Source organism: Branchiostoma lanceolatum, chromosome 6 (assembly GCF_035083965.1).
Source record: "Branchiostoma lanceolatum isolate klBraLanc5 chromosome 6, klBraLanc5.hap2, whole genome shotgun sequence".
Taxonomy (NCBI): domain Eukaryota; kingdom Metazoa; phylum Chordata; class Leptocardii; order Amphioxiformes; family Branchiostomatidae; genus Branchiostoma; species Branchiostoma lanceolatum.
The window spans coordinates 140,418-166,885 of NC_089727.1; the positions used below are offsets into that span (position 1 = coordinate 140,418).

Genomic DNA, 26,468 nt, shown 5'->3' on the forward strand with positions numbered 1-26,468 from the left:
GCAGGCGGGAACCACTCTCTGCAGAAGGTTAGTTCACTAATAATCACTTCCACAGCACATTCTACACTGGAGGCGGGAACCACTCTCTGCAGAAGGTTAGTTCACTAATAATCACCTCCACAGCACATTCTACACTGGAGGAGGGAACCACTCTCTGCAGAAGGTTAGTTCATAACAATCACCTCCACAGCACATTCTACACTGGAGGCGGGAACCACTCTCTGCAGAAGGTAAGTTCGCTAATAATCAACTCCACAACACCTTCTTTACTGGGGGCGGGAACCACTCTTTGCAGAAGGTTAGTTCCCTAATAATCACCTCCACAGCACATTCTACACTGGAGGCGGGAACCACTCTTTGCAGAAGGTTAGTTCTCTAATAATCACCTCCACAACACATTCTTTACTGGAGGCGGGAACCACTCTCTGCAGAAGGTTAGTTCGCTAATAATCACCTCCACAGCACATTCTACACTGGAGGCGGGAACCACTCTTTGCAGAAGGTTAGTTCGCTAATAATCACCTCCACAGCACATTCTACACTGGAGGCGGGAACCACTCTTTGCAGAAGGTTAGTTCGCTAATAATCACCTCCACAGCACCTTCTACACTGGAGGCGGGAACCACTCTTTGCAGAAGGTTAGTTCGCTAATAATCACCTCCACAGCACCTTCTACACTGGAGGCGGGAACCACTCTTTGCAGAAGGTTAGTTCTCTAATAATCACCTCCACAACACTTTCTTTACTGGAGGCGGGAACCACTCTCTGCAGAAGGTTAGTTCACTAATAATCACCTCCACAACACCTTCTTTACTGGAGGCGGGAACCACTCTCTGCAGAAGGTTAGTTCGCTAATAATCACCTCCACAGCACCTTCTTTACTGGAGGCGGGAACCACTCTCTGCAGAAGGTTAGTTCACTAATAATCACCTCCACAGCACCTTCTACACTGGAGGCGGGAACCACTCTCTGCAGAAGGTTAGTTCACTAATAATCACCTCCACAGCACCTTCTTTACTGGAGGCGGGAACCACTCTCTGCAGAAGGTTAGTTCACTAATAATCATCTCCACAGCACCTTCTACACTGGAGGCGGGAACCACTCTCTGCAGAAGGTTAGTTCATAATAATCACCTCCACAGCACCTTCTTTACTGGAGGCGGGAACCACTCTCTGCAGAAGGTTAGTTCACTAATAATCACCTCCACAGCACATTCTACACTGGAGGAGGGAACCACTCTCTGCAGAAGGTTAGTTCACTAATAATCACCTCCACGACACCTTCTACACTGGAGGCGGGAACCACTCTCTGCAGAAGGTTAGTTCGCTAATAATCACCTCCACAACACTTTCTTTACTGATGGCGGGAACCACGCTCTACAGAAGGTTAGTTTATTGATAGCAGGTTGGTAAACCAGTTAGTAGTAGTTAATGCATCCAGCCTTGAAGCTTATCATGGTTAAATAGTTTTAACTGCAGTCGGTTATATTCTAAATAATAATAAGCCAACAAGCCAACCAGTGATCAGAAACACCTGGTGACTTACATCCTAGATTTTGAACAGTTCATTTTGATGATTCAAACTTTAGATTCTGTCTGACATACCTTACTTGGTTTACAAATCATATGTGCTGAGTTGCTGAGATCATGTTGCTTTTTCCAGGCTACATCTTATGAGAAATTTTGGAACTTTACTAAGCTTGCGCTGGTTCCCGAAATGAGCCCCACGAAATGGTACAACGGCAGGACTCTGCAGCCGGACGGGTTCCTGAGCGACCACCAGTCCTACATCGTAGGGACTGTCCGGTTCCGCCAGCTCAGGGTCAAAGGAGGTAAGTTCATGCCCACGTCCGACTGCCTTTGTTTCAAACGTGTGCCCCGCCCTGTGTGTAAATCTGGTCCAACTGCCTTTGTTTCAAACGTGTGCCCCGTCATGTGTGTGAATCTGGTCCAACTGCCTTTGTTTCAAACGTGTGTCCCGTCATGTGTGTGAAGCTGGCCCTGTCGTCCGTCTGTCTGTCTCTGCCTGAAACGTGTGCCCCGTCCTGTGTGTGAAGCGGGCCCGACTGCCTTTGTTTCAAACGTGTGTCCCGTCCTGTGTGTGAATCTGGCCCGACTGCCTTTCTTTCAAACGTGTGTTCCGTCATGTGTGTGAATCTGGCCCGACTGCCTTTGTTTCAAACGTGTGTCCCGTCATGTGTGTGAATCTGGCCCGACTGCCTTTGTTTCAAACGTGTGTCCCGTCATGTGTGTCAATCTGGCCCGACTGCCTTTGTTTCAAACGTGTGTCCCGTCATGTGTGTGAATCTGGCCCGACTGCCTTTGTTTCAAACGTGTGTCCCGTCATGTGTGTGAATCTGGCCCGTCCGCCTTTGTTTCAAACGTCTGCCCCGTCATCTTTTTTAATCTGGCCCGACTGCCTTTGTTTCAAACGTGTGCCCCGTCATGTGTGTGAATCTGGTCCAACTGCCTTTGTTTCAAACGTGTGTCCCGTCATGTGTGTGAAGCTGGCCCTGTCGTCCGTCTGTCTGTCTCTGCCTGAAACGTGTGCCCCGTCCTGTGTGTGAAGCGGGCCCGACTGCCTTTGTTTCAAACGTGTGTCCCGTCCTGTGTGTGAATCTGGCCCGACTGCCTTTCTTTCAAACGTGTGTTCCGTCATGTGTGTGAATCTGGCCCGACTGCCTTTGTTTCAAACGTGTGTCCCGTCATGTGTGTGAATCTGGCCCGACTGCCTTTGTTTCAAACGTGTGTCCCGTCATGTGTGTCAATCTGGCCCGACTGCCTTTGTTTCAAACGTGTGTCCCGTCATGTGTGTGAATCTGGCCCGACTGCCTTTGTTTCAAACGTGTGTCCCGTCATGTGTGTGAATCTGGCCCGACTGCCTTTGTTTCAAACGTGTGTCCCGTCATGTGTGTGAATCTGGCCCGACTGCCTTTGTTTCAAACGTGTGTCTTGTCATGTGTGTGAATCTGGCCCAACTGCCTTCGTTTCAAACGTGTGTCCCGCCCTGTGTGTGAATCTGGCCTTGTCGCCCGACTGCCTTTGTTTCAAACGTGTGTTAATTTGGTAGCATTGTACTTTTTTTTTTAATACAGCCGATTGAATCAAATTAAATAAAACATAAAATCGGAAATAACCCCTGTGTACATTTCCGCTGTCCAGACGAGCAGTGCACGATCCAAAAACCGTTCTTGGGACTCATCAACAATTGCGACGTGGAGTACGGCTACTTCACGAACGACGAGCGGCATTACACAGAGGGCTGGGCAGGACTCGCTAATGTAACAGATGATCCGATAATTTATGCCAACTACACAGAACAGGAACAGCCTTGGCTCTATCACTCCCCGACGCTGTACGGTGAGTATCTGTACATGATATCCTCGCGTCTGGGCTTTAGAAACATAGTTCAATCACCGCTGAAGGTTTCCTATCAAGAAGAAATTAAAGTTAACAACTTCGTCACTTTGTATTGCTGCGTAACGGTAGCCTCCGTTGCAGGCTCTGAACCGGCTTTTTTGGGGGCTAAGTAATACACTTTTTGCAGTCAACCCGTAACTATCAGCCAACCCTGTAACTATCAGCCGCAAAATGGTTACGGGGGTGACTGATGGTTATGGGCTGGCTGCAAAAGGTGTATTACTTAGCCCCCAAAAAAGCCGGTTCAGAGCCTGCAACGGTGGCTACCGTTACGCAGCAATACAAAGTGACGAAGTTGTTAACTTTAATTTATACATTTTAACCGGCCCCCATTAAGGCCGGTTAAAATGTATAAATTAAAAACCAAAACAGCGGGTGATGGCTACATTATACAGTTTATAATCTATGACTAAATTTCCCCAAAGCAGTCTATCCTTACCTTGGGCGCAGGCTCTAGTATCGGAATATCAACAGTGAACACGAACTTCTCTGACCATTGCGATAAAATTACCGTCGGAAAATGCATCGTCATGCTGGTACCTTTAACATACTTGAATAGATAGCACTGCAGTTATGTCTGGATTCTTTCAAAACCCAGCAGCGGTCAGAACCTCATGTAGTAAAGCGATATTGCTTTGATCTAGATATCCCCACGAGCGGCCGGTTTGCGACGTACTATGGCGGCGGCTACATCGCTGAGCTGACCAACACCACTCCTGCGGCCTTGCTGGCCACCGTGCAGAGGCTACAGTCCGGCGGGTGGATAGACCAGCACACCCGAGCTGTGTTCGTGCAGCTCACGATCTTCAACCCCAACACGAACCTGTTCTCCATCCTGGAGCTGCTGACGGAGTTCCCGCCGCTCGGCAGCAGCCAGGCCCGGGTGGAGGCCACGACGGTGCGCCTCTACCGCTTCCAGACCGGCTGGGCCAAGGTGGTCGCGGCTTTCCAGGGCGTCTTCGTCCTGTTCACGCTCTACTTCGTCTTCAGAGAGTGTAAGTCTACATGTGTTATGATAGATCAACTTTCTCTTACTTTGCTGCAACCTGGCCATACCATGCATTACTATACGTGCCATTATCAAAAATAGTTCCTTCATATGTTACACTATCATCTCCAATGCATGTTTTGTCTTTGATTAATATGTTAAGTTTGGAAAATTGTGAACCTTTTGCGCACAAGGTACCAGGTTAGTTACATTTGATGCCGACAGGCTATCAGGAATAGACAACACACCTTCTCTACTTTTATATCATCCCTTTGAATACCTGTCCATCCCGTTCTCTTCCCCAAACGCCAGTTTCCCGGATTATGGTGCTGGGCCGCGACTACTTCCGGATGTTCTGGAACTGTTTGGAGCTCAGCTTGGCGCTCCTGTCCCTGGCGGAGATCGGAATCCTCCTGTACACGCTGTACCTTATCCTGGGGTTCAACACGCCACAGAGAAGTACAGGAGGTAACGTAACGTTACATACACGCACACGCTCTGCCTTATCCTGGGGTTCAACACGCCACAGAGGCCTACAGAAGGTAACGTAACGTTACATACACGCACACGCTGTGCCTTATCCTGGGGTTCAACACGCCACAGAGACCTACAGGAGGTAACGTAACGTTACATACACGCACACGCTGTGCCTTATCCTGGGCTTCAACACGCCACAGAGAAGTACAGGAGGTAACGTAACGTTACATACACGCACACGCTCTGCCTTATCCTGGGGTTCAACACGCCACAGAGGCCTACAGAAGGTAACGTAACGTTACATACACGCACACGCTGTGCCTTATCCTGGGGTTCAACACGCCACAGAGAAGTACAGGAGGTAACGTAACGTTACATACACGCACACGCTCTGCCTTATCCTGGGGTTCAACACGCCACAGAGGCCTACAGAAGGTAACGTAACGTTACATACACGCACACGCTGTGCCTTATCCTGGGGTTCAACACGCCACAGAGACCTACAGGAGGTAACGTAACGTTACATACACGCACACGCTGTGCCTTATCCTGGGCTTCAACACGCCACAGAGAAGTACAGGAGGTAACGTAACGTTACATACACGCACGCGCTCTACCTTATCCTGGGCTTCAACACGCCACAGAGACCTACAGGAGGTAACGTAACGTTACATACACGCACACGCTGTACCTTATCCTGGGCTTCAACACGCCACAGAGGCCTACAGGAGGTAACGTAACGTTACATACACGCACACGCTGTACCTTATCCTGGGGTTCAACACACCACAGAGAAGTACAGGAGGTAACGTTACACACACGCACACGCTGTACCTTATCCTGGGGTTCAACACGCCACAGAGGTCTACAGGAGGTACGGTTACATACACGCACACGCTCTGCCTTATCCTGGGGTTCAACACGCCACAGAGACCTACAGGAGGTAACGTAACGTTACACACACGCACACGCTGTGCCTTATCCTGGGGTTCAACACGCCACAGAGACCTACAGGAGGTAACGTAATGTTACATACACGCACACGCTGTACCTTATCCTGGGGTTCAACACGCCACAGAGACCTACAGGAGGTAACGTAACGTTACATACACGCACACGCTGTACCTTATCCTGGGGTTCAACACGCCACAGAGACCTACAGGAGGTAACGTAACGTTACACACACGCACACGCTGTGCCTTATCCTGGGGTTCAACACGCCACAGAGAAGTACAGGAGGTAACGTTACATACACGCACACGCTGTACCTTATCCTGGGGTTCAACACGCCACAGAGACCTACAGGAGGTAACGTAATGTTACATACACGCACACGCTGTACCTTATCCTGGGCTTCAACACGCCACAGAGACCTACAGGAGGTAACGTAACGTTACATACACGCACACGCTGTACCTTATCCTGGGGTTCAACACGCCACAGAGAAGTACAGGAGGTAACGTAACGTTACATACACGCACACGCTGTACCTTATCCTGGGCTTCAACACTCCACAGAGACCTACAGGAGGTACCGTTACATACACGCACACGCTGTACCTTTCCTGGGGTTCAACACGCCACAGAGACCTACAGGAGGTAACGTAACGTTACATACACGCACACGCTGTACCTTATCCTGGGCTTCAACAAGCCACAGAGACCTACAGGAGGTAACGTAACGTTACATACACGCACACGCTGTACCTTATCCTGGGCTTCAACACGCCACAGAGACCTACAGGAGGTAACGTAACGTTACATACACGCACACGCTGTACCTTATCCTGGGGTTCAACACGCCACAGAGACCTACAGGAGGTAACGTAACGTTACATACACGCACACGCTGTACCTTATCCTGGGGTTCAACACGCCACAGAGGCCTACAGGAGGTAACGTAACGTTACATACACGCACACGCTGTACCTTATCCTGGGGTTCAACACGCCACAGAGACCTACAGGAGGTAACGTAACGTTAAATACACGCAGACGCTGTACCTTATCCTGGGGTTCAACACGCCACAGAGACCTACAGGAGGTAACGTAACGTTACATACACGCACACGCTGTACCTTATCCTGGGCTTCAACACGCCACAGAGACCTACAGGAGGTAACGTAACGTTACATACACGCACACGCTGTACCTTATCCTGGGGTTCAACACGCCACAAGGAACTACAGGAGGTACCGTAACGTTACATACACACGCTGTTCCTTATCCTGGGCTTCAACACGCCACAGAGACCTACAACGTTACATACACGCACACGCTGTACCTTATCCTGGGGTTCAACACGCCACAGAGATCTACATGAGGTAACGTTACATACACGTACACGCTGTACCTTATCCTGGGCTTCAACACGCCACAGAGAAGTACAGAAGGTAAAGTAACGTTACATACACGCACACGCTGTACCTTATCCTGGGGTTCAACACGCCACAAGGAACTACAGGAGGTACCTTTACATACACGCACACGCTGTACCTTATCCTGGGCTTCAACACGCCACAGAGGCCTACAGGAGGTACCGTTACATACACGCACACGCTGTACCTTATCCTGGGATTCAACACGCCACAGAGAAGTACAGGAGGTAACGTAACGTTACATACACGCACACGCTGTACCTTATCCTGGGCTTCAACAAGCCACAGAGACCTACAGAAGGTAACGTAACGTTACATACACGCACACGCTGTACCTTATCCTGGGCTTCAACACGCCACAGAGGCCTACAGGAGGTACCGTTACATACACGCACACGCTGTACCTTATCCTGGGGTTCAACACGCCACAGAGACCTACAGAAGGTAACGTTACATACACGCACACGCTGTACCTTATCCTGGGGTTCAACACGCCACAGAGACCTACAGGAGGTACCGTTACATACACGCACACGCTGTACCTTATCCTGGGCTTCAACACGCCACAGAGGCCTACAGGAGGTAACGTAACGTTACATACACGCACACGCTGTACCTTATCCTGGGGTTCAACACGCCACAGAGACCTACAGGAGGTAACGTAACGTTACATACACGCACACGCTGTACCTTATCCTGGGCTTCAACACGCCACAGAGGCCTACAGGAGGTAACGTTACATACACGCACACGCTGTACCTTATCCTGGGCTTCAACACGCCACAGAGACCTACAAGAGGTAACGTTACATACACGCACACGCTGTACCTTATCCTGGGCTTCAACACGCCACAGAGACCTACAACGTTACATACACGCACACGCTGTACCTTATCCTGGGGTTCAACACGCCACAGAGACCTACATGAGGTAACGTTTCATACACGCACACGCTGTACCTTATCCTGGGCTTCAACACGCCACAGAGAAGTACAGGAGGTAACGTAACGTTACATAAACGCACCCGCTCTGCCTTATCCTGGGCTTCAACACGCTACAAGGAACTACAGGAGGTAACGTAACGTTACATACACGCACAGGCTGTACCTTATCCTGGGGTTCAACACGCCACAGAGACCTACAGGAGGTAACGTAACGTTACATACACGCACACGCTGTACCTTATCCTGGGGTTCAACACGCCACAGAGACCTACAGGAGGTAACGTAACGTTACATACACGCACACGCTGTACCTTATCCTGGGGTTCAACACGCCACAGAGACCTACAGGAGGTAACGTAACGTTACATACACGCACACGCTGTACCTTATCCTGGGCTTCAACACGCCACAGAGACCTACAAAAGGTAACGTAACGTTAAATACACGCACACGCTGTACCTTATCCTGGGCTTCAACACGCCACAGAGACCTACAGGAGGTAACGTAACGTTACATACACGCACACGCTGTACCTTATCCTGGGCTTCAACAAGCCACAGAGACCTACAGGAGGTAACGTAACGTTACATACACGCACACGCTGTACCTTATCCTGGGGTTCAACACGCCACAGAGACCTACAGGAGGTAACGTTTCATACACGCACACGCTGTACCTTATCCTGGGCTTCAACACGCCACAGAGAAGTACAGGAGGTAACGTAACGTTACATACACGCACCCGCTCTGCCTTATCCTGGGCTTCAACACGCTACAAGGAACTACAGGAGGTAACGTAACGTTACATACACGCACAGGCTGTACCTTATCCTGGGGTTCAACACGCCACAGAGACCTACAGGAGGTAACGTAACGTTACATACACGCACACGCTGTACCTTATCCTGGGGTTCAACACGCCACAGAGACCTACAGGAGGTAACGTAACGTTACATACACGCACACGCTGTACCTTATCCTGGGGTTCAACACGCCACAGAGACCTACAGGAGGTAACGTAACGTTACATACACGCACACGCTGTACCTTATCCTGGGCTTCAACACGCCACAGAGACCTACAAAAGGTAACGTAACGTTAAATACACGCACACGCTGTACCTTATCCTGGGCTTCAACACGCCACAGAGACCTACAGGAGGTAACGTAACGTTACATACACGCACACGCTGTACCTTATCCTGGGCTTCAACAAGCCACAGAGACCTACAGGAGGTAACGTAACGTTACATACACGCACACGCTGTACCTTATCCTGGGGTTCAACACGCCACAGAGGCCTACAGGAGGTAACGTAACGTTACATACACGCACACGCTGTACCTTATCCTGGGGTTCAACACGCCACAGAGACCTACAGGAGGTAACGTAACGTTACATACACGCACACGCTGTACCTTATCCTGGGCTTCAACACGCCACAGAGACCTACAAAAGGTAACGTAACGTTAAATACACGCACACGCTGTACCTTATCCTGGGCTTCAACACGCCACAGAGACCTACAGAAGGTAACGTTACATACACGCACACGCTGTACCTTATCCTGGGCTTCAACACGCCACAGAGACCTACAGGAGGTAACGTAACGTTACATACACGCACACGCTGTACCTTATCCTGGGGTTCAACACGCCACAGAGGCCTACAGGAGGTAACGTAACGTTACATACACGCACACGCTGTACCTTATCCTGGGGTTCAACAAGCCACAGAGACCTACAGGAGGTAACGTAACGTTACATACACGCACACGCTGTACCTTATCCTGGGCTTCAACACGCCACAGAGACCTACAGGAGGTAACGTAACGTTACATACACGCACACGCTGTACCTTATCCTGGGCTTCAACACGCCACAGAGACCTACAGGAGGTAACGTAACGTTACATACACGCACACGCTGTACCTTATCCTGGGGTTCAACAAGCCACAGAGACCTACAGGAGGTAACGTAACGTTACATACACGCACACGCTGTACCTTATCCTGGGGTTCAACACGCCACAGAGACCTACAGGAGGTAACGTAACGTTACATACACGCACACGCTGTACCTTATCCTGGGGTTCAACGCGCCACAGAGACCTAATGAGGTAACGTTTCATACACGCACACGCTGTACCTTATCCTGGGCTTCAACACGCCACAGAGGCCTACAGGAGGTACCGTTACATACACGCACACGCTGTACCTTATCCTGGGCTTCAACACGCCACAAGGAACTACAGGAGGTAACGTTACATACACGCACACGCTGTACCTTATCCTGGGGTTCAACACGCCACAGAGACCTACAGGAGGTAACGTAACGTTACATACACGCACACGCTGTACCTTATCCTGGGGTTCAACGCGCCACAGAGACCTACAGAAGGTAACGTAACGTTACATACACGCACAGGCTGTAAGAAAGGTAACGTAACTTCTTCTACGTACCGTAATACGTACCATGATTGCTGGAGGTGTTTTACTACTACTAGAATATAGCGAGCACTCAAAATGAAACCAGACCAAGAGTCTGGCAAGACACAGTGTGTGACAACAATTTTTTTTTTCAAAACTGCCGATATGAGGGGAGGCATATCGACTGACAGTTGCTGAATGACACAGATTAGCTTATAAGCATTACCAGAATCAACATCATTCCTTATCATAAACACATTCAAATGCTGAAACAGATAGAAACGTCATAACCTTTTATTACTGGGTGTGATGAACAAAAAGCCGCTATGATAAGATACATATTTGGTGATCAGACAGATTTTTCTAATATTTTCTTGTATATTAACCTTCTAATTGCCATTTAGAATCGTTATGTTTGTTAGAGTTGTACTGTAGCTCTGCTTTGATTTACATGTACATTTTTAAGTATTCTAAAGGCTAGTCTTTAGATGTGCAACTAAGAATCTTGACCAGTTATCATCCAAACGTCTCATTGTTAACCACGGACGATACAACAGTTCCTGTCGTTACCATATGACATTTTGTCATGTTTGATAATTGTCATAATCTTTCTTCTCTGCAGCTACACAGGACAGTTACGAAAAGTATCGCCAGGCGGCGCTGTGGGACCAGATCAACACGTACGTGTTAGGTTGGCTGGTCTGTGCCGCGACTCTGAAGCTGCTGCATCTCTTCCGCTTCAACAAGCACATCGTCCGGGGGGCAGGTACGTACCTCTGTAGTGCACATTGTCCGGGGGGCAAGTACGTACTTCCGTAATGCACATCGTCCGGGGGGAGGTACGTACTTCCGTAATGCACATCGTCCGGGGGGCAGGTACGTACCTCTGTAATGCACATCGTCCGGGGGGCAGGTACGTACCTCTGTAATGCACATCGTCCGGGGGGCAGGTACGTACTTCTGTAGTGCACATCGTCCGGGGGGCAGGTACGTACCTCTGTAGTGCACATTGTCCGGGGGGCAAGTACGTACTTCCGTAATGCACATCGTCCGGGGGGAGGTACGTACTTCCGTAATGCAACATGCACACGGTCCGGGGGGCAGGTACGTACTTCCGTAATGCACATCGTCCGGAGGGCAGGTACGTACTTCCGTAATGCAACATGCACACGGTGCGGGGGGCAGGTACGTACTTCCGTAATGCAACATGCACACGGTGCGGGGGGCAGGTACGTACTTCCGGGGAGCAGGTACGTACTTCCGTAACACACATCGTTCGGGGGGCAGGTACGTACTTCCGGGGGGCAGGTACGTACTTGGGGGGGGAGGGGCAGTTACGTACTCGTGGGCGGGGGGGGGGGGGCAGGTGCGCTCTTGGTGGGGGGGGTAGTACGTACTTCCGTAATACACATCGTCCGGGGGGCAGGTACGTACTTCCGAAATGCACATCGTCCGGGGGGCAGGTACGTGCTTCCCGGGGCAGGTACGTACCTCTGTAATGCCGCATGCATGCTGTCCGGGGGGCAGGTACGTACCTCCGTAATGCGACGATTTCAGATCTCATTGTGGTTTTACATGAGACCTCATTCCATTAAATAAGATGATTTCTGATTCTAGTTACTCTTATCATCAACTGGGCATTGCTGTAGATACAATGAAATGATCTCACAAAGAATAAAAGCACAAAGTTATTCATCAGTGCACGCATTTAAGTATGTCTTCTTACGCAAAAATTTTACTGTCATATTTCAACTTAAACTTCCTTATATTAAATGCATACAAGGCTCAAATGAATCAATGGAAATGCATTCTTTTTGTTTACCTTTTTGTGCAGATACTATGAAGAAAGCTTCAGCTCCTCTGACTGGGTTTGGCATCGTGTCCATCACCGTGTTCTGCGCCTTCACCATGCTGTTCTACCTCGTGGTCGGCACCAAGTTGGAAGGCTTCGCGAGCTTCCCCAGCGCTCTGCAGACCGTCCTGGTGATCATACAGAGCGCGTCCAGCTACTACGTCATAGCGGAAGCGAGCGGCGTGCTGGGCCCTCTCGCCTACTTCGCCCTGCTCGCCCTCTTCCAGTGGGTCATGCTGCTCATGTTCGTGGCCATCCTGGACGACGCTTATCACGAGGCCATGGCCGAGCAGAAGGGCGGGAAGACGGAGAACGAGAAGGTCGCGGACATGATGATAGCCCGGGTGAGAGCGGCCGCGCGGGCGGTGGCGTCGTGCGGCCGGGCGGAGAGCAGGAGGAGCACGTATGAAGTGCGCCGCAGACCGACCGAGCAGGAGCTACTGGACATCTTCACGGGGCCGGAGCTGATCCGGATGGTGGAGGAAAAGGGCGGCAGTGGCCAGTCCTTCGAATTCGTGATAAAGGACGAGCAGGGGAAAGGGGAGCCTAACGAGGAAAACGCCCCGGATGCTCTCAACATCACCGGGATGTCGGCATCAGGAGAGGCCCCCCTCGGCTACAGCCCCGGGATGTCGGCATCAGGAGAGGCCTCCCTCGGCTACAGCCCCGTGCTGCTGTCGGATGAGGAGATAGCCGACGTGTTGGCGGGACCGGGACGGCTGAGGCTCCGGCCGTCCGGCGATCCGCAAGCGGCTCCTGTCCTCGAGTTCCTGTTCTAACGTTCATATCTCAGGACTATCATTTCATCTAGGATAACATATCTTTGTTTTCCAAGAGTTAAGTGATAATGATGATGATTTTTTGTACCTTCCTTCCCTCATGGGCTAAATGTAAAAGTGATATAACAATATTCTAAAGGTAGAATAACATTACCCGCGCTTTAGCCTGAAAATGAGTTCGAGAATGTTATTAGTATCTTTGTGAAAGACTGTATGTCAGAATACATTATGTCAGCTGGTTAACTCTTTAGCAGTAAAATGTTATGGTAGTTTATGTAGTATCTCTGTGAAAGACTGTATGTCAGAATACATGATGTCGGCTGGTTAACTTTGAACGGTAAAGTAACTTTGGATGACGTATGCTACTTCTTTCCCAAAACGTTTGATTTGAAGATTCCATGACAACGACATCGGACTCCAAAGTGGCGATTTTGTTTCAAATAGCTCAACCAACGAGGCCAATGCATCCTCTCGCAGAAACCCTCCCACAGAAGGCAGCTGATATGTTTCACAGACTGCCAGAAGGCCTGTATCATTGAAATTAGTATCAGCTTGTGTGAGTTGCCGTTACCTGCTATAGATATATGTCAACAGTATAATGTCGATCATAGACACCCACTATCCAAATTGTCAAATCTTGGTAATAGTGTAGACTGTATTTAAAGTGTTTTCTGTAAGACCCTTATATGTGCTTTAGTAATTTAACGGATGTGGAGTGCACGGTGTAGTACTAGTACTGACATTGAATCCAGCATCCCGTGAGAACTGTTAAAAACATTCACATTGTTTTTATCTTTCTGACTGATGTAATAATTTTAACTTCATGCTTTGAATTAAATGGCTCTTACCGCTGCCAGCGCCTCTCGTGTCGAAATGATTAAAGGATTTTTGATTATGTATATATGTCCTTGAACTTTTCTACACGCCATTTTCGCAGAAAAAAATCTAAGGTATTGCAACTATCCGACTTATTCATGTTTGACGTGGCTCTAAGGAAAGTCTAAATTCTTCTTTTTTCGAAGATTCGGATGCAAGATTAGGTGTGACATTTTCTTTCCGTCGGGTCAGAAAATATTAGGTTCTAACTCTTCAGGCATATGTTTTGATCTAAATCTAACACATCAAAATCTACACAGATTTCTGCCCATGCATCTAAATCCATATCATCCTTATTTGTTTATTTATTTCGATTTACCACATCTGTTGAAGGATTGACATAACAGGTGAATTATCACTTTTTCAAGATGTCATCCCAGACCGGACTGTAAGGTTTGGACCATCGCACACCGGGGCATGCCCCTACTCTTTTTCGAAAGGTGTGGTGGGTTCTTTAACGTGCGCGGGGTGTGGCTCTCCCCAAACACGGGACCTCCATTTAACCTTATCGATAGCATCAACAGCGTTCGAATAAACAGTGCGTATGTGGACTTCCTCTCACCTGAAACTCCTTCCTATGAAAGTATACATTAGTACTTCTACAATTGGTTATGACGGAGAAAATATTACCTACTTAAAAATCTTTAATTCTTTCGTCAAAATTTTTTGCGGCAGTCACACCGTTCCCGGCTCTTTTCGACCGTCAATTATTTTAATTGCATCTAAAAACAGCGGCCTTTGTGAATCATATAACGAGAAGAAGGGGAACCATTTTAGAATTCCAATTAGTCTAATCTTTAAAAAATTATTTCTTAATATTTCCTCAAATATTCATATTTTGGCGTGATATTAATTGGTATCGATACCGCCTTTTGTTTGCTGTGATGCTATGTTCTGTCCCTTCAATTCTTACAGCGTGGGAGTCTTTAGTATCAAAATTTAGACATTTTGTATTTGTATATGCTGCCTTTATTCAGGGTGTCGTCCATAAACCTCACTTGTTATGGCCTTACGCAAACCGTGCAGCACTGAACTGCCACCTAGCGGTTACTTCTATAAACACACGTGTGAACCTTCGACTGTTTACACAAAAGGCGTGCGGTCACGTCATCATCCATATCCGGTTACCGGAGGCGTATTTCACCTGCGCAGCAAATGTGCCAGGTACGGACGAGCCCGGGAAGGTGTGTACAGGTAGAGGTGAGTTAGGGAGAGGAGTTGGAGGCCGGACACCTTCACACCAGCGTCGTCACGCTCCAACCGACACGTTCCGACTACAGCAGCTACCGGTGACACTAGTACTCCCGGACTGACAGGACAAAAAGGTGAGAACCAAGGAGGTGCCGAAGAGCTTTATACTGCCCGATCTGACTAACGTAAATACGTAATCCAGTAACAACATACAGAACAACATTGGCCTTGGATCATGATTACCACACAGTGTGTGTGGTTGGGGGGAGGGGGGCTATCTTTGCGTGTTAAATGTCTCGCTGTCTCGCATGCTTCTTGGGGTAACCCGATTTACTGCGCTTGGTTTGTGGTTTCTATCTATCTATATACGGTACTTGGCAAAACCCGGTGTAGGTATCGCGCCCAGGTTTGGCATTTTCTTTGAACTATGCACTTTTATTCTCAAACATAGGCTGATTGGGTGTTTGTTACATTATAACTTGCTTCGCTGAGCGCATATTCCATCAGGGCAGATTGTAAACACAACTGAGCACGCAGTACATATAGCCGAATTTGTCTAGTCAACCCAGCTGTAACACAACACGCTGCGCTGGTAGCTGTATTCCCACCGACACGGCTTTGACAATGGGCGACTTTAATTACCTTCTTACCCTCGCCAAGAAACTAAATTGTTGGGTGCGTGTGTCTGTCTAGATCTGTTTGTGAACACGATAAATCGGAATGCCTCGGTGCAGTGGATAGACCTAGAAATGTCTGCAGGCCCCCATTTTGTTTTAGACTTTGAATGAGAGCAACTCAAGAAATGGTTGACAGATAGTCATGATAATATCGGCATATAGACAGCTTAAGTTATGATATATCGATTATGCGTATGAAGAGTTTATTTACATAATTGATTAGGAGGGTTAACACCCTGTCGCCTTCCGTACCAGAACCATGGCGTACCACGCTAACACCCTGTCGCCTTCCGTACCAGAACCATGGCGTACCACGCTAACACCCTGTCGCCTTCCGTAATAGAACCATGGCGTACCACGCTAACACCCTGTCGCCTTCCGTAATAGAACCATGGCGTACCACGCTAACACCCTGTCGCCTTCCGTACCACGGAACCATGGCGTACCACGCTAACACCATGTCGCCTTCCGTACCAGAACCATGGCGTACCACGCTAACACCCTGTCGCCTTCCGTAATAGAACCATGGCGTACCACGCTAACACCCTGTCGCCTTCCGTAATAGAACCATGGCGTACCACGCTAACACCCTGTCGCCTTCCGTACCAGAACCATGGCGTACCACGCTAACACACTGTCGCCTTCCGTACCAGAACCATGGCGTACCACGCTAAGGCCGTCCACGGGCTGGGCTGGACGCTGGTGGTCCTGGGGGCCATCAGTACCATCCTCGGTACGGCCGCAGTCGCCACCATGGCGGCCAAGGGCCAGCCGACCTACATGCACTACATCGCCGGGCCCATCTGGAGCGGCGTGTTTGTGAGTATCCGCTGTATATAAGCCATGTTTATATCTATGAGTACGTGCCGTATATAACATGTGGATATCTGTGAGTACATGCCGTAAATAACATGTTGATATCTGTGAGTACATGCCGTATATAACATGTGGATATCTATGAGTACGTGCCGTATATAACATGTGTTTATATCTGTGAGTACATGCCGTATATAACATGTTATATCTTTGAGTACACGCCGTATATAACATGTGTTTATATCTGTGAGTACATGCCGTATGTAACATGTGGATATCTGTGAGTACATGCGCATGCCGTATATAACATGTGTTCATATCTGAGTACCCGCCGTACATTGTTCTTCCTAATGTTCACGCAAACAGGGACTGTCGCTATAAGCTAGTTCGGAGTTGCTACTACACATGTGCAGTGTCAAAGGTAAAGGCCCCCGAGACGTATACAAAACCCGTCTTGGCGTTGTTATGCAAATCAAAACAATGTCGAGACGGGCACTGATTACAAGGCGAGGGCCTTCACCTTTGACACTGCACATGTGTAGTAGCAACTCCGAACAAGCTTATTTCGTGTAGCCCTGACGACTCTGAATTTTATAGCCTTGGTGCTGGGGCAACGAGAGCCAGACTAGCTCCCGGGTCCTCCTGTATTATGTAACCATTGCTGGGTCCAGAATGCAACAATCCACGCGACTCTGTGGTGTGGAAAATTACTTTTCAACAAGGTCAATAAGAAAGGCGACTGTGGAGAGAAAATGTCAAGCGGAATATTGTACATGATAAGGAATGATGCTTGATGGGTATGTTTGATATTTCAGGTCCTGATCACAGGGATCCTGGGAGTCTGCAGCGGAAAGAAGCCGACAAACAAGTGTTTGGTGGGTATGACGTCATCCTGCGTCATTTTCAGTTACATTATACCAGCCTCAGTCTGTAGGGCTGGAATCGTGATCCCACAAATGTGCATGGCGTGAGCAAATCCTGCATTATGATACATATAGCTCCGTGTAACATTACGTAGAATCCATGTTTGCTGTGTGATATCAGTTTGTCGAATGACTAACAATAGGAACTGATTGACATATCTCGATGACGTTGCTTCGGCGTGTCCCCATGTATATTAGCTACCTGGCACAATAAAGTTCCCCCCCCCCCCAGATCGTGGCGTTCATGGTGCTGGGAATCTTCACCATCCTCGCGACCTTCTGCGGCTTCGGGCTGGCGGTGACCGGAGCCATCATAGACAGCTGCTATAGCTACCGGCCCTGGAACCACTACGACTACTACTATCCGGACTACGTCATCGATCCTCCCGACTACGAGTACGAGTACAACGTCACGGCCTGGAACTCCACAAAACCGCCACCCATCCCTGTGCCTGACATCGCGCCGTGAGCACTTCTCTTACTCAGGCCTGCTCTTACTGTTAAACTGATTATTATAGATTTTATTTGAATGCGTTTGACGGATACGCATTACACGATCGTTAATGACTATTGTGTTGCTTCTAGGATCCATGTTCTTCAAGTTTAGTCCCAGGAGTAAGACTTACCATTTGTAGTATGAGCAGAATCTTAGATTTCAAACATTTTTGCAGCAAGGTTAATGTTCTGTTTTAAAAGGAGTGCTTTAGAACTAATTGTGTTTGGTTTTAGTAAAGCATGCACACAATAGGGCTGTTCTGAAACCAAAATAAACACGAATTAAAAACTTTGGATAAACAACAACAAAAACAATATGACGTGCGTCACCTTCCACTGTCTCTTCAGTAACTTGTTTCCGTTTTCATTCTACTTTCCCAGCAGCGGCCGCGTGTACGGCGGCAATGTCGGCTGTACGACCGCCGCCAAGGTTCTGCTATTCACTATGTCATTCTCCCTTTCCTGCAGTGCCCGCGTATCTCCGCCCCTGTACAACGATGATGACAGCTGTACGACCGCCGCCAAGGCCCTGCACGGCGTGAGCGCGCTGCTGGCGTTCGCAGAGCTCGTGCTCGGGTTCGTGGTGTCCATCATGTGCTGCTGCGGGCTGTGCAACTCCACCACACCGGTCAGTGTGCGACTACTTATTACCATCTGTCTAACCTTAGCCCTAACCCTAACCCGACACCACCACGCCGGTCAGTGCGACTACTTATTACCATCTGTCTAACCTTAGCCCTAACCCTAACCCAACACCACCACACCGGTCAGTGCGACTACTTATTACCATCTGTCTAACCTTAGCCCTAACCCTAACCCAACACCACCACACCGGTCAGTGCGACTACTTATTACTATCTGTCTAACCTTAGCCCTAACCCTTACCCAACACCACCACACCGGTCAGTGCGACTACTTATTACCATCTGTCTAACCTTAGCTCTAACCCTAACCCAACACCACCACACCGGTCAGTGCGACTACTTATTACCATCTGTCTAACCTTAGCCCTAACCCTAACCCAACACCACCACACCGGTCAGTGCGACTACTTATTACTATCTGTCTAACCTTAGCCCTAACCCTAACCCAACACCACCACACCGGTCAGTGCGACTACTTATTACCATCTGTCTAACCTTAGCTCTAACCCTAACCCAACACCACCACACCGGTCAGTGCGACTACTTATTACTATCTGTCTAACCTTAGCCCTAACCCTAACCCAACTCCACCACACCGGTCAGTGCGACTACTTATTACCATCTGTCTAACCTTAGCCCTAACCCTAACCCTAACCCAACTCCACCACACCGGTCAGTGCGACTACTTATTACCATCTGTCTAACCTTAGCCCTAACCCTTACCCAACACCACCACACCGGTCAGTGCGACTACGTATTACCATCTGTCTAACCTTAGCCCTAACCCTAACCCAACACCACCACACCGGTCAGTGCGACTACTTATTACCATCTGTCTAACCTTAGCCCTAACCCTAACCCTAACCCAACACCACCACACCGGTCAGTGCGACTACTTATTACCATCTGTCTAACCTTAGCCCTAACCCTAACCCTTACCCAACACCACCACACCGGTCAGTGCGACTACTTATTACCATCTGTCTAACCTTAGCCCTAACCCTAACCCAACACCACCACACCGGTCAGTGCGACTACTTATTACCATCTGTCTAACCTTAGCCCTAACCCTTACCCAACACCACCACACCGGTCAGTGCGACTACTTATTACCATCTGTCTAACCTTAGCCCTAACCCAACACCACCACACCGGTCAGTGCGACTACGTATTACCATCTGTCTAACCTTAGCCCTAACCCTTACCCAACACCACCACACCGGTCAGTGCGACTACTTATTACCATCTGTCTAACCTTAGCCCTAACCCAACACCACCACACCGGTCAGTGCGACTACTTATTACCATCTGTCTAACCTTAGCCCTAACCCAACACCACCACACCGGTCAGTGCGACTACTTATTACCATCTGTCTAACCTTAGCCCTAACCCTAACCCAACACCACCACACCGGTCAGTGCGACTACTTATTACCATCTGTCTAACCTTAGCCCTAACCCTAACCCAACACCACCACACCGGTCAGTGCGACTACTTATTACCATCTGTCTAACCTTAGCCCTAACCCTAACCCAACACCACCACACCGGTCAGTGCGACTACTTATTACCATCTGTCTAACCTTAGCCCTAACCCTAACCCAACTCCACCACACCGGTCAGTGCGACTACTTATTACCATCTGTCTAACCTTAGCCCTAACCCTAACCCAACTCCACCACACCGGTCAGTGCGACTACTTATTACCATCTGTCTAACCTTAGCCCTAACCCTAACCCAACACCACCACACCGGTCAGTGCGACTACTTATTACCATCTGTCTAACCTTAGTCCTAACCCTAACCCAACACCACCACACCGGTCAGTGCGACTACTTATTACCATCTGTCTAACCTTAGCCCTAACCCTTACCCAACACCACCACACCGGTCAGTGCGACTACTTATTACTATCTGTCTAACCTTAGCCCTAACCCTAACCCAACACCACCACACCGGTCAGTGCGACTACTTATTACCATCTGTCTAACCTTAGCCCTAACCCTAACCCTAACCCTAACCCAACACCACCACACCGGTCAGTGCGACTACTTATTACCATCTGTCTAACCTTAGCCCTAACCCTAACCCAACACCACCACACCGGTCAGTGCGACTACTTATTACCATCTGTCTAACCTTAGCCCTAACCCTAACCCTTACCCAACACCACCACACCGGTCAGTGCGACTACTTATTACCATCTGTCTAACCTTAGCCCTAACCCTAACCCAACACCACCACACCGGTCAGTGCGACTACTTATTACCATCTGTCTAACCTTAGCCCTAACCCTAACCCAACACCACCCCACCGGTCAGTGCGACTACTTATTACCATCTGTCTAACCTTAGCCCTAACCCTTACCCAACACCACCACACCGGTCAGTGCGACTACTTATTACCATCTGTCTAACCTTAGCCCTAACCCTAACCCAACACCACCACACCGGTCAGTGCGACTACTTATTACCATCTGTCTAACCTTAGCCCTAACCCTAACCCAACACCACCACACCGGTCAGTGCGACTACTTATTACCATCTGTCTAACCTTAGCCCTAACCCAACACCACCACACCGGTCAGTGCGACTACTTATTACCATCTGTCTAACCTTAGCCCTAACCCTAACCCAACACCACCACACCGGTCAGTGCGACTACTTATTACCATCTGTCTAACCTTAGCCCTAACCCTTACCCAACACCACCACACCGGTCAGTGCGACTACTTATTACTATCTGTCTAACCTTAGCCCTAACCCTAACCCAACACCACCACACCGGTCAGTGCGACTACTTATTACCATCTGTCTAACCTTAGCCCTAACCCTAACCTAACACCACCACACCGGTCAGTGCGACTACTTATTACCATCTGTCTAACCTTAGCCCTAACCCTAACCCAACACCACCACACCGGTCAGTGCGACTACTTATTACCATCTGTCTAACCTTAGCCCTAACCCTTACCCAACACCACCACACCGGTCAGTGCGACTACTTATTACCATCTGTCTAACCTTAGCCCTAACCCTTACCCAACACCACCACACCGGTCAGTGCGACTACTTATTACCATCTGTCTAACCTTAGCCCTAACCCTAACCCAACACCACCACACCGGTCAGTGCGACTACTTATTACCATCTGTCTAACCTTAGCCCTAACCCTAACCCAACACCACCACACCGGTCAGTGCGACTACTTATTACCATCTGTCTAACCTTAGCCCTAACCCTTACCCAACACCACCACACCGGTCAGTGCGACTACTTATTACCATCTGTCTAACCTTAGCCCTAACCCTAACCCTAACCCAACACCACCACACCGGTCAGTGCGACTACTTATTACCATCTGTCTAACCTTAGCCCTAACCCTAACCCAACACCACCCCACCGGTCAGTGCGACTACTTATTACCATCTGTCTAACCTTAGCCCTAACCCTAACCCAACACCACCACACCGGTCAGTGCGACTACTTATTACCATCTGTCTAACCTTAGCCCTAACCCTAACCTAACACCACCACACCGGTCAGTGCGACTACTTATTACCATCTGTCTAACCTTAGCCCTAACCCTTACCCAACACCACCACACCGGTCAGTGCGACTACTTATTACCATCTGTCTAACCTTAGCCCTAACCCTAACCCAACTCCACCACACCGGTCAGTGCGACTACTTATTACCATCTGTCTAACCTTAGCCCTAACCCTAACCCAACACCACCACACCGGTCAGTGCGACTACTTATTACCATCTGTCTAACCTTAGCCCTAACCCTAACCCAACACCACCCCACCGGTCAGTGCGACTACTTATTACCATCTGTCTAACCTTAGCCCTAACCCTAACCCAACACCACCACACCGGTCAGTGCGACTACTTATTACCATCTGTCTAACCTTAGCCCTAACCCAACACCACCACACCGGTCAGTGCGACTACTTATTACCATCTGTCTAACCTTAGCCCTAACCCTTACCCAACACCACCACACCGGTCAGTGCGACTACTTATTACCATCTGTCTAACCTTAGCCCTAACCCTAACCTAACACCACCACACCGGTCAGTGCGACTACTTATTACCATCTGTCTAACCTTAGCCCTAACCCTAACCCAACACCACCACACCGGTCAGTGCGACTACTTATTACCATCTGTCTAACCTTAGCCCTAACCCTAACCCAACACCACCCCACCGGTCAGTGCGACTACTTATTACCATCTGTCTAACCTTAGCCCTAACCCTAACCCAACACCACCACACCGGTCAGTGCGACTACTTATTACCATCTGTCTAACCTTAGCCCTAACCCTAACCCAACACCACCACACCGGTCAGTGCGACTACTTATTACCATCCGTCTAACCTTAGCCCTAACCCTAACCCAACACCACCACACCGGTCAGTGCGACTACTTATCATCATCTGTCTAACCTTAGCCCTAACCCTAACCCAACACCACCACACCGGTCAGTGCGACTACTTATTACCATCTGTCTAACCTTAGCCCTAACCCTAACCCAACACCACCACACCGGTCAGTGCGACTACTTATCAACATCTGTCTAACCTTAGCCCTAACCCTAACCCAACACCACCACACCGGTCAGTGCGACTACTTATTACCATCTGTCTAACCTTAGCCCTAACCCTAACCCAACACCACCACACCGGTCAGTGCGACTACTTATTACCATCTGTCTAACCTTAGCCCTAACCCTAACCCAACACCACCACACCGGTCAGTGCGACTACTTATTACCATCTGTCTAACCTTAGCCCTAACCCTAACCCAACACCACCACACCGGTCAGTGCGACTACTTATTACCATCTGTCTAACCTTAGCTCTAACCCTAACCCAACACCACCACACCGGTCAGTGCGACTACTTATTACCATCTGTCTAACCTTAGCCCTAACCCTAACCCAACACCACCACACCGGTCAGTGCGACTACTTATTACCATCTGTCTAACCTTAGCCCTAACCCTAACCCAACACCACCACACCGGTCAGTGCGACTACTTATTACCATCTGTCTAACCTTAGCCCTAACCCTAACCCAACACCACCACACCGGTCAGTGCGACTACTTATCAACATCTGTCTAACCTTAGCCCTAACCCTAACCCAACACCGCCACACCGGTCAGTGCGACTACTTATTACCATCTGTCTAACCTTAGCCCTAACCCTAACCCAACACCACCACACCGGTCAGTGCGACTACTTATTACCATCTGTCTAACCTTAGCCCTAACCCTAACCCAACACCACCACACCGGTCAGTGCGACTACTTATTACCATCTGTCTAACCTTAGCCCTAACCCTAACCCAACACCACCACACCGGTCAGTGCGACTACTTATTACCATCTGTCTAACCTTAGCCCTAACCCTAACCCAACACCGCCACACCGGTCAGTGCGACTACTTATTACCATCTGTCTAACCTTAGCCCTAACCCTAACCCAACACCACCACATGTCAGTTGAATAACTGCAACTACTGCTTATCATTCGTCTAACACGATGATCTTTAACAATGATGCTCTATCGGGGGTCTCATTGCATTGTGTGTTTTTCCTTTTTGTTTCACCCTTTTAACGGTGCGAACAATTTAATCGGGGAAATTTGTCAAGTTCTTTGTTGGTGCACGGAGCTGTGTAGGACCAACTAAGCTGTCGTTTCTAACGGACGGCAATAATTATGCTCACTTTATCGCCCCTCAGCACGTGACCTACGGTCCCGGTGTGGCGCCGGCACAGATCATGTCCAACGGGCAGGGCGGCTTCATCCTGCTGCAAGCTGGTACGTCCTCACAAGGGGGCAGTTTCGGACCTTACAAGGGGGGCAGATTCGGACCTTATAGGGGGGGGCAGATTCGGACCTTACAGGGGGGGGGGGCTAGGTCCTCACAAGGGGGCAGATTCGGACCTTACGGGGGGACTAGGTCCTCACAAGCGGGGGGATAGATTAGTTCCTCACAAGGGGGGGGGGGGGGTAGATTAAGTCCTAACAAGAGGGGATTGGTTATGGTGACTTTGGAAGTTCAGTCTAAACTGCACAATTCCGTGATAGAAATAAGAAATATGTTTGGTGGGAGTGAAACGTGCTGACGGATTGATGTCTGGTTGTTTCAGTGCCTTCTCCGCACCAGTTCGGGGCTCGGCAGCAGGTGTTCCTAGCGCCCCCTGGTGGCCCACAGGCGCCCCTACAGGTGTACTACTCCGCGGGACAGGCACCGCTGCAGTACGCCCAGCCGGGCGGGGTGGGGGCCGATGCAGCACCGCCGCAGTACGCTCAGTATGCCCGTACCCAAGCCACAGAAGCGCCGCCCGTGGATACTAAGACTCCGCTGACGGCATAGACTCCGCCGGCACAGTCTTACACGAACAGCCGACACACAGACATAGTATAGCTGGGGGAAGGGTCTACCCTGGATGCCGGACTCTAGCCGGGCAGACTAGTAGAGTCCGGCACCCAGGGTAGGAAGGGTCGTGAAGGGTCTACCCTGGGTGCCAGACTCTAGCCGGGGTGACTGGTAGGGTCTGGCACCCAGGGTAGGAAGGGTCAGGAAGGGTCTACCCTGGGTGCCGGACTCTAGCCGGGGTGACTGGTAGGGTCTGGCACCCAGGGTAGGAAGGGTCGGGAAGGGTCTACCCTGGGTGCCAGACTCTAGCCGGGGTGACTGGTAGGGTCTGGCACCCAGGGTAGGAAGGGTCGGGAAGGGTCAACCCTGGATGCCGGACTCTAGCCGGGGTGACTGGTAGAGTCCGGCACCCAGGGTAGGAAGGGTCGGGAAGGGTCTACCCTGGATGCCGGACTCTAGCCGGGTGACTAGGAGAGTCTGGCACCCAGGGTAGGAATGGTCGGGAAGAGTCTACCCTGGGTGCCAGACTCTAGCCTGGGTGACTCGTAGAGTCTGGCACCCAGGGTAGGAAGGGTCGGGAAGGGTCTACCCTGGGTGCCAGACTCTCTTCGGGCAGACTGGGAGAGTCCTGACTTACCGCCATCATATGTACAATGACGGTAACTACTTTGTTTTCGGTTGGTTTGTGTTCAAACAGTAGAGTTCATTTGTTGTGTAATCCAAGATTTTAACAGAATTTGTTCTTTTAACCAGACATGTGTTGTACTTTAGCCGATTGAGTCAATCATTTATGACTTGAAGTTTCCTTTTGCCTGCGTTTCTATCATGCACGTAGTTATACTTTGAAAACTTCAAATCTAAGGACCAAGAAATGATCCGATCTTGCAAGGCTGTAGAGGAAGCTTAAAAACTGATGTTGGGAAGATTAATTTTTTTTCTATGCAAGTGAAGCCATATTGTATGTATTTAAGGTAAAAACGACACTACCTGCACACGATCATATGATATAAGATAACGCAATATGAAGCGTTATCAAAGATGTCCGAGAGAAGCTATAGGTTCAGAAGATTGTCTATTTTGAGTGATAAACCTTTTATTTCGTGTTTGACTTTGACTTTATTCATATCCACAATTAGCATTAAATGTGCAGCTATTCTTCCTGTCTTATGGTCAAATAAACTTTCTGGTATTCACA

General features: G+C 49.3%; 2 protein-coding genes across 3 annotated transcripts in view; both read left to right on the forward strand.

Annotated features, from left to right (window-relative positions):
- Positions 1–14,160, forward strand: part of LOC136437129 (polycystin-1-like protein 2) — a 31,240-nt gene extending 17,080 nt beyond the window's left edge. Inside the window, exons 12-17 of the mRNA XM_066431607.1 lie at positions 1,663–1,831; positions 3,162–3,359; positions 4,064–4,414; positions 4,720–4,875; positions 11,253–11,396; positions 12,465–14,160. Of these exons, the coding sequence (XP_066287704.1) occupies positions 1,663–1,831; positions 3,162–3,359; positions 4,064–4,414; positions 4,720–4,875; positions 11,253–11,396; positions 12,465–13,261 (1,815 nt within the window). The 3' untranslated portion in view covers positions 13,262–14,160. The remainder of the gene's footprint in view (positions 1–1,662; positions 1,832–3,161; positions 3,360–4,063; positions 4,415–4,719; positions 4,876–11,252; positions 11,397–12,464) is intronic.
- Positions 14,161–16,626: 2,466 nt separating this feature from the next.
- Positions 16,627–26,468, forward strand: LOC136436037 (uncharacterized). 2 transcript variants are annotated; one of them, XR_010755994.1, is made up of 7 exons: positions 16,627–16,824; positions 17,637–17,696; positions 17,977–18,209; positions 18,708–18,867; positions 24,633–24,711; positions 25,044–25,632; positions 25,783–26,468. XR_010755994.1 is itself a non-coding variant. In XM_066429727.1 (6 exons), the coding sequence occupies exons 1-6, from the start codon at positions 16,663–16,665 to the stop codon at positions 25,268–25,270; spliced, it is 921 nt and encodes a 306-aa protein (XP_066285824.1). In that variant the 5' UTR covers positions 16,627–16,662; the 3' UTR covers positions 25,271–25,746. The 2 variants fall into 2 exon arrangements, 1 of the variants encoding a protein (XP_066285824.1); XM_066429727.1 differs by lacking the exon at positions 25,783–26,468 and having other exon boundaries at positions 25,044–25,746.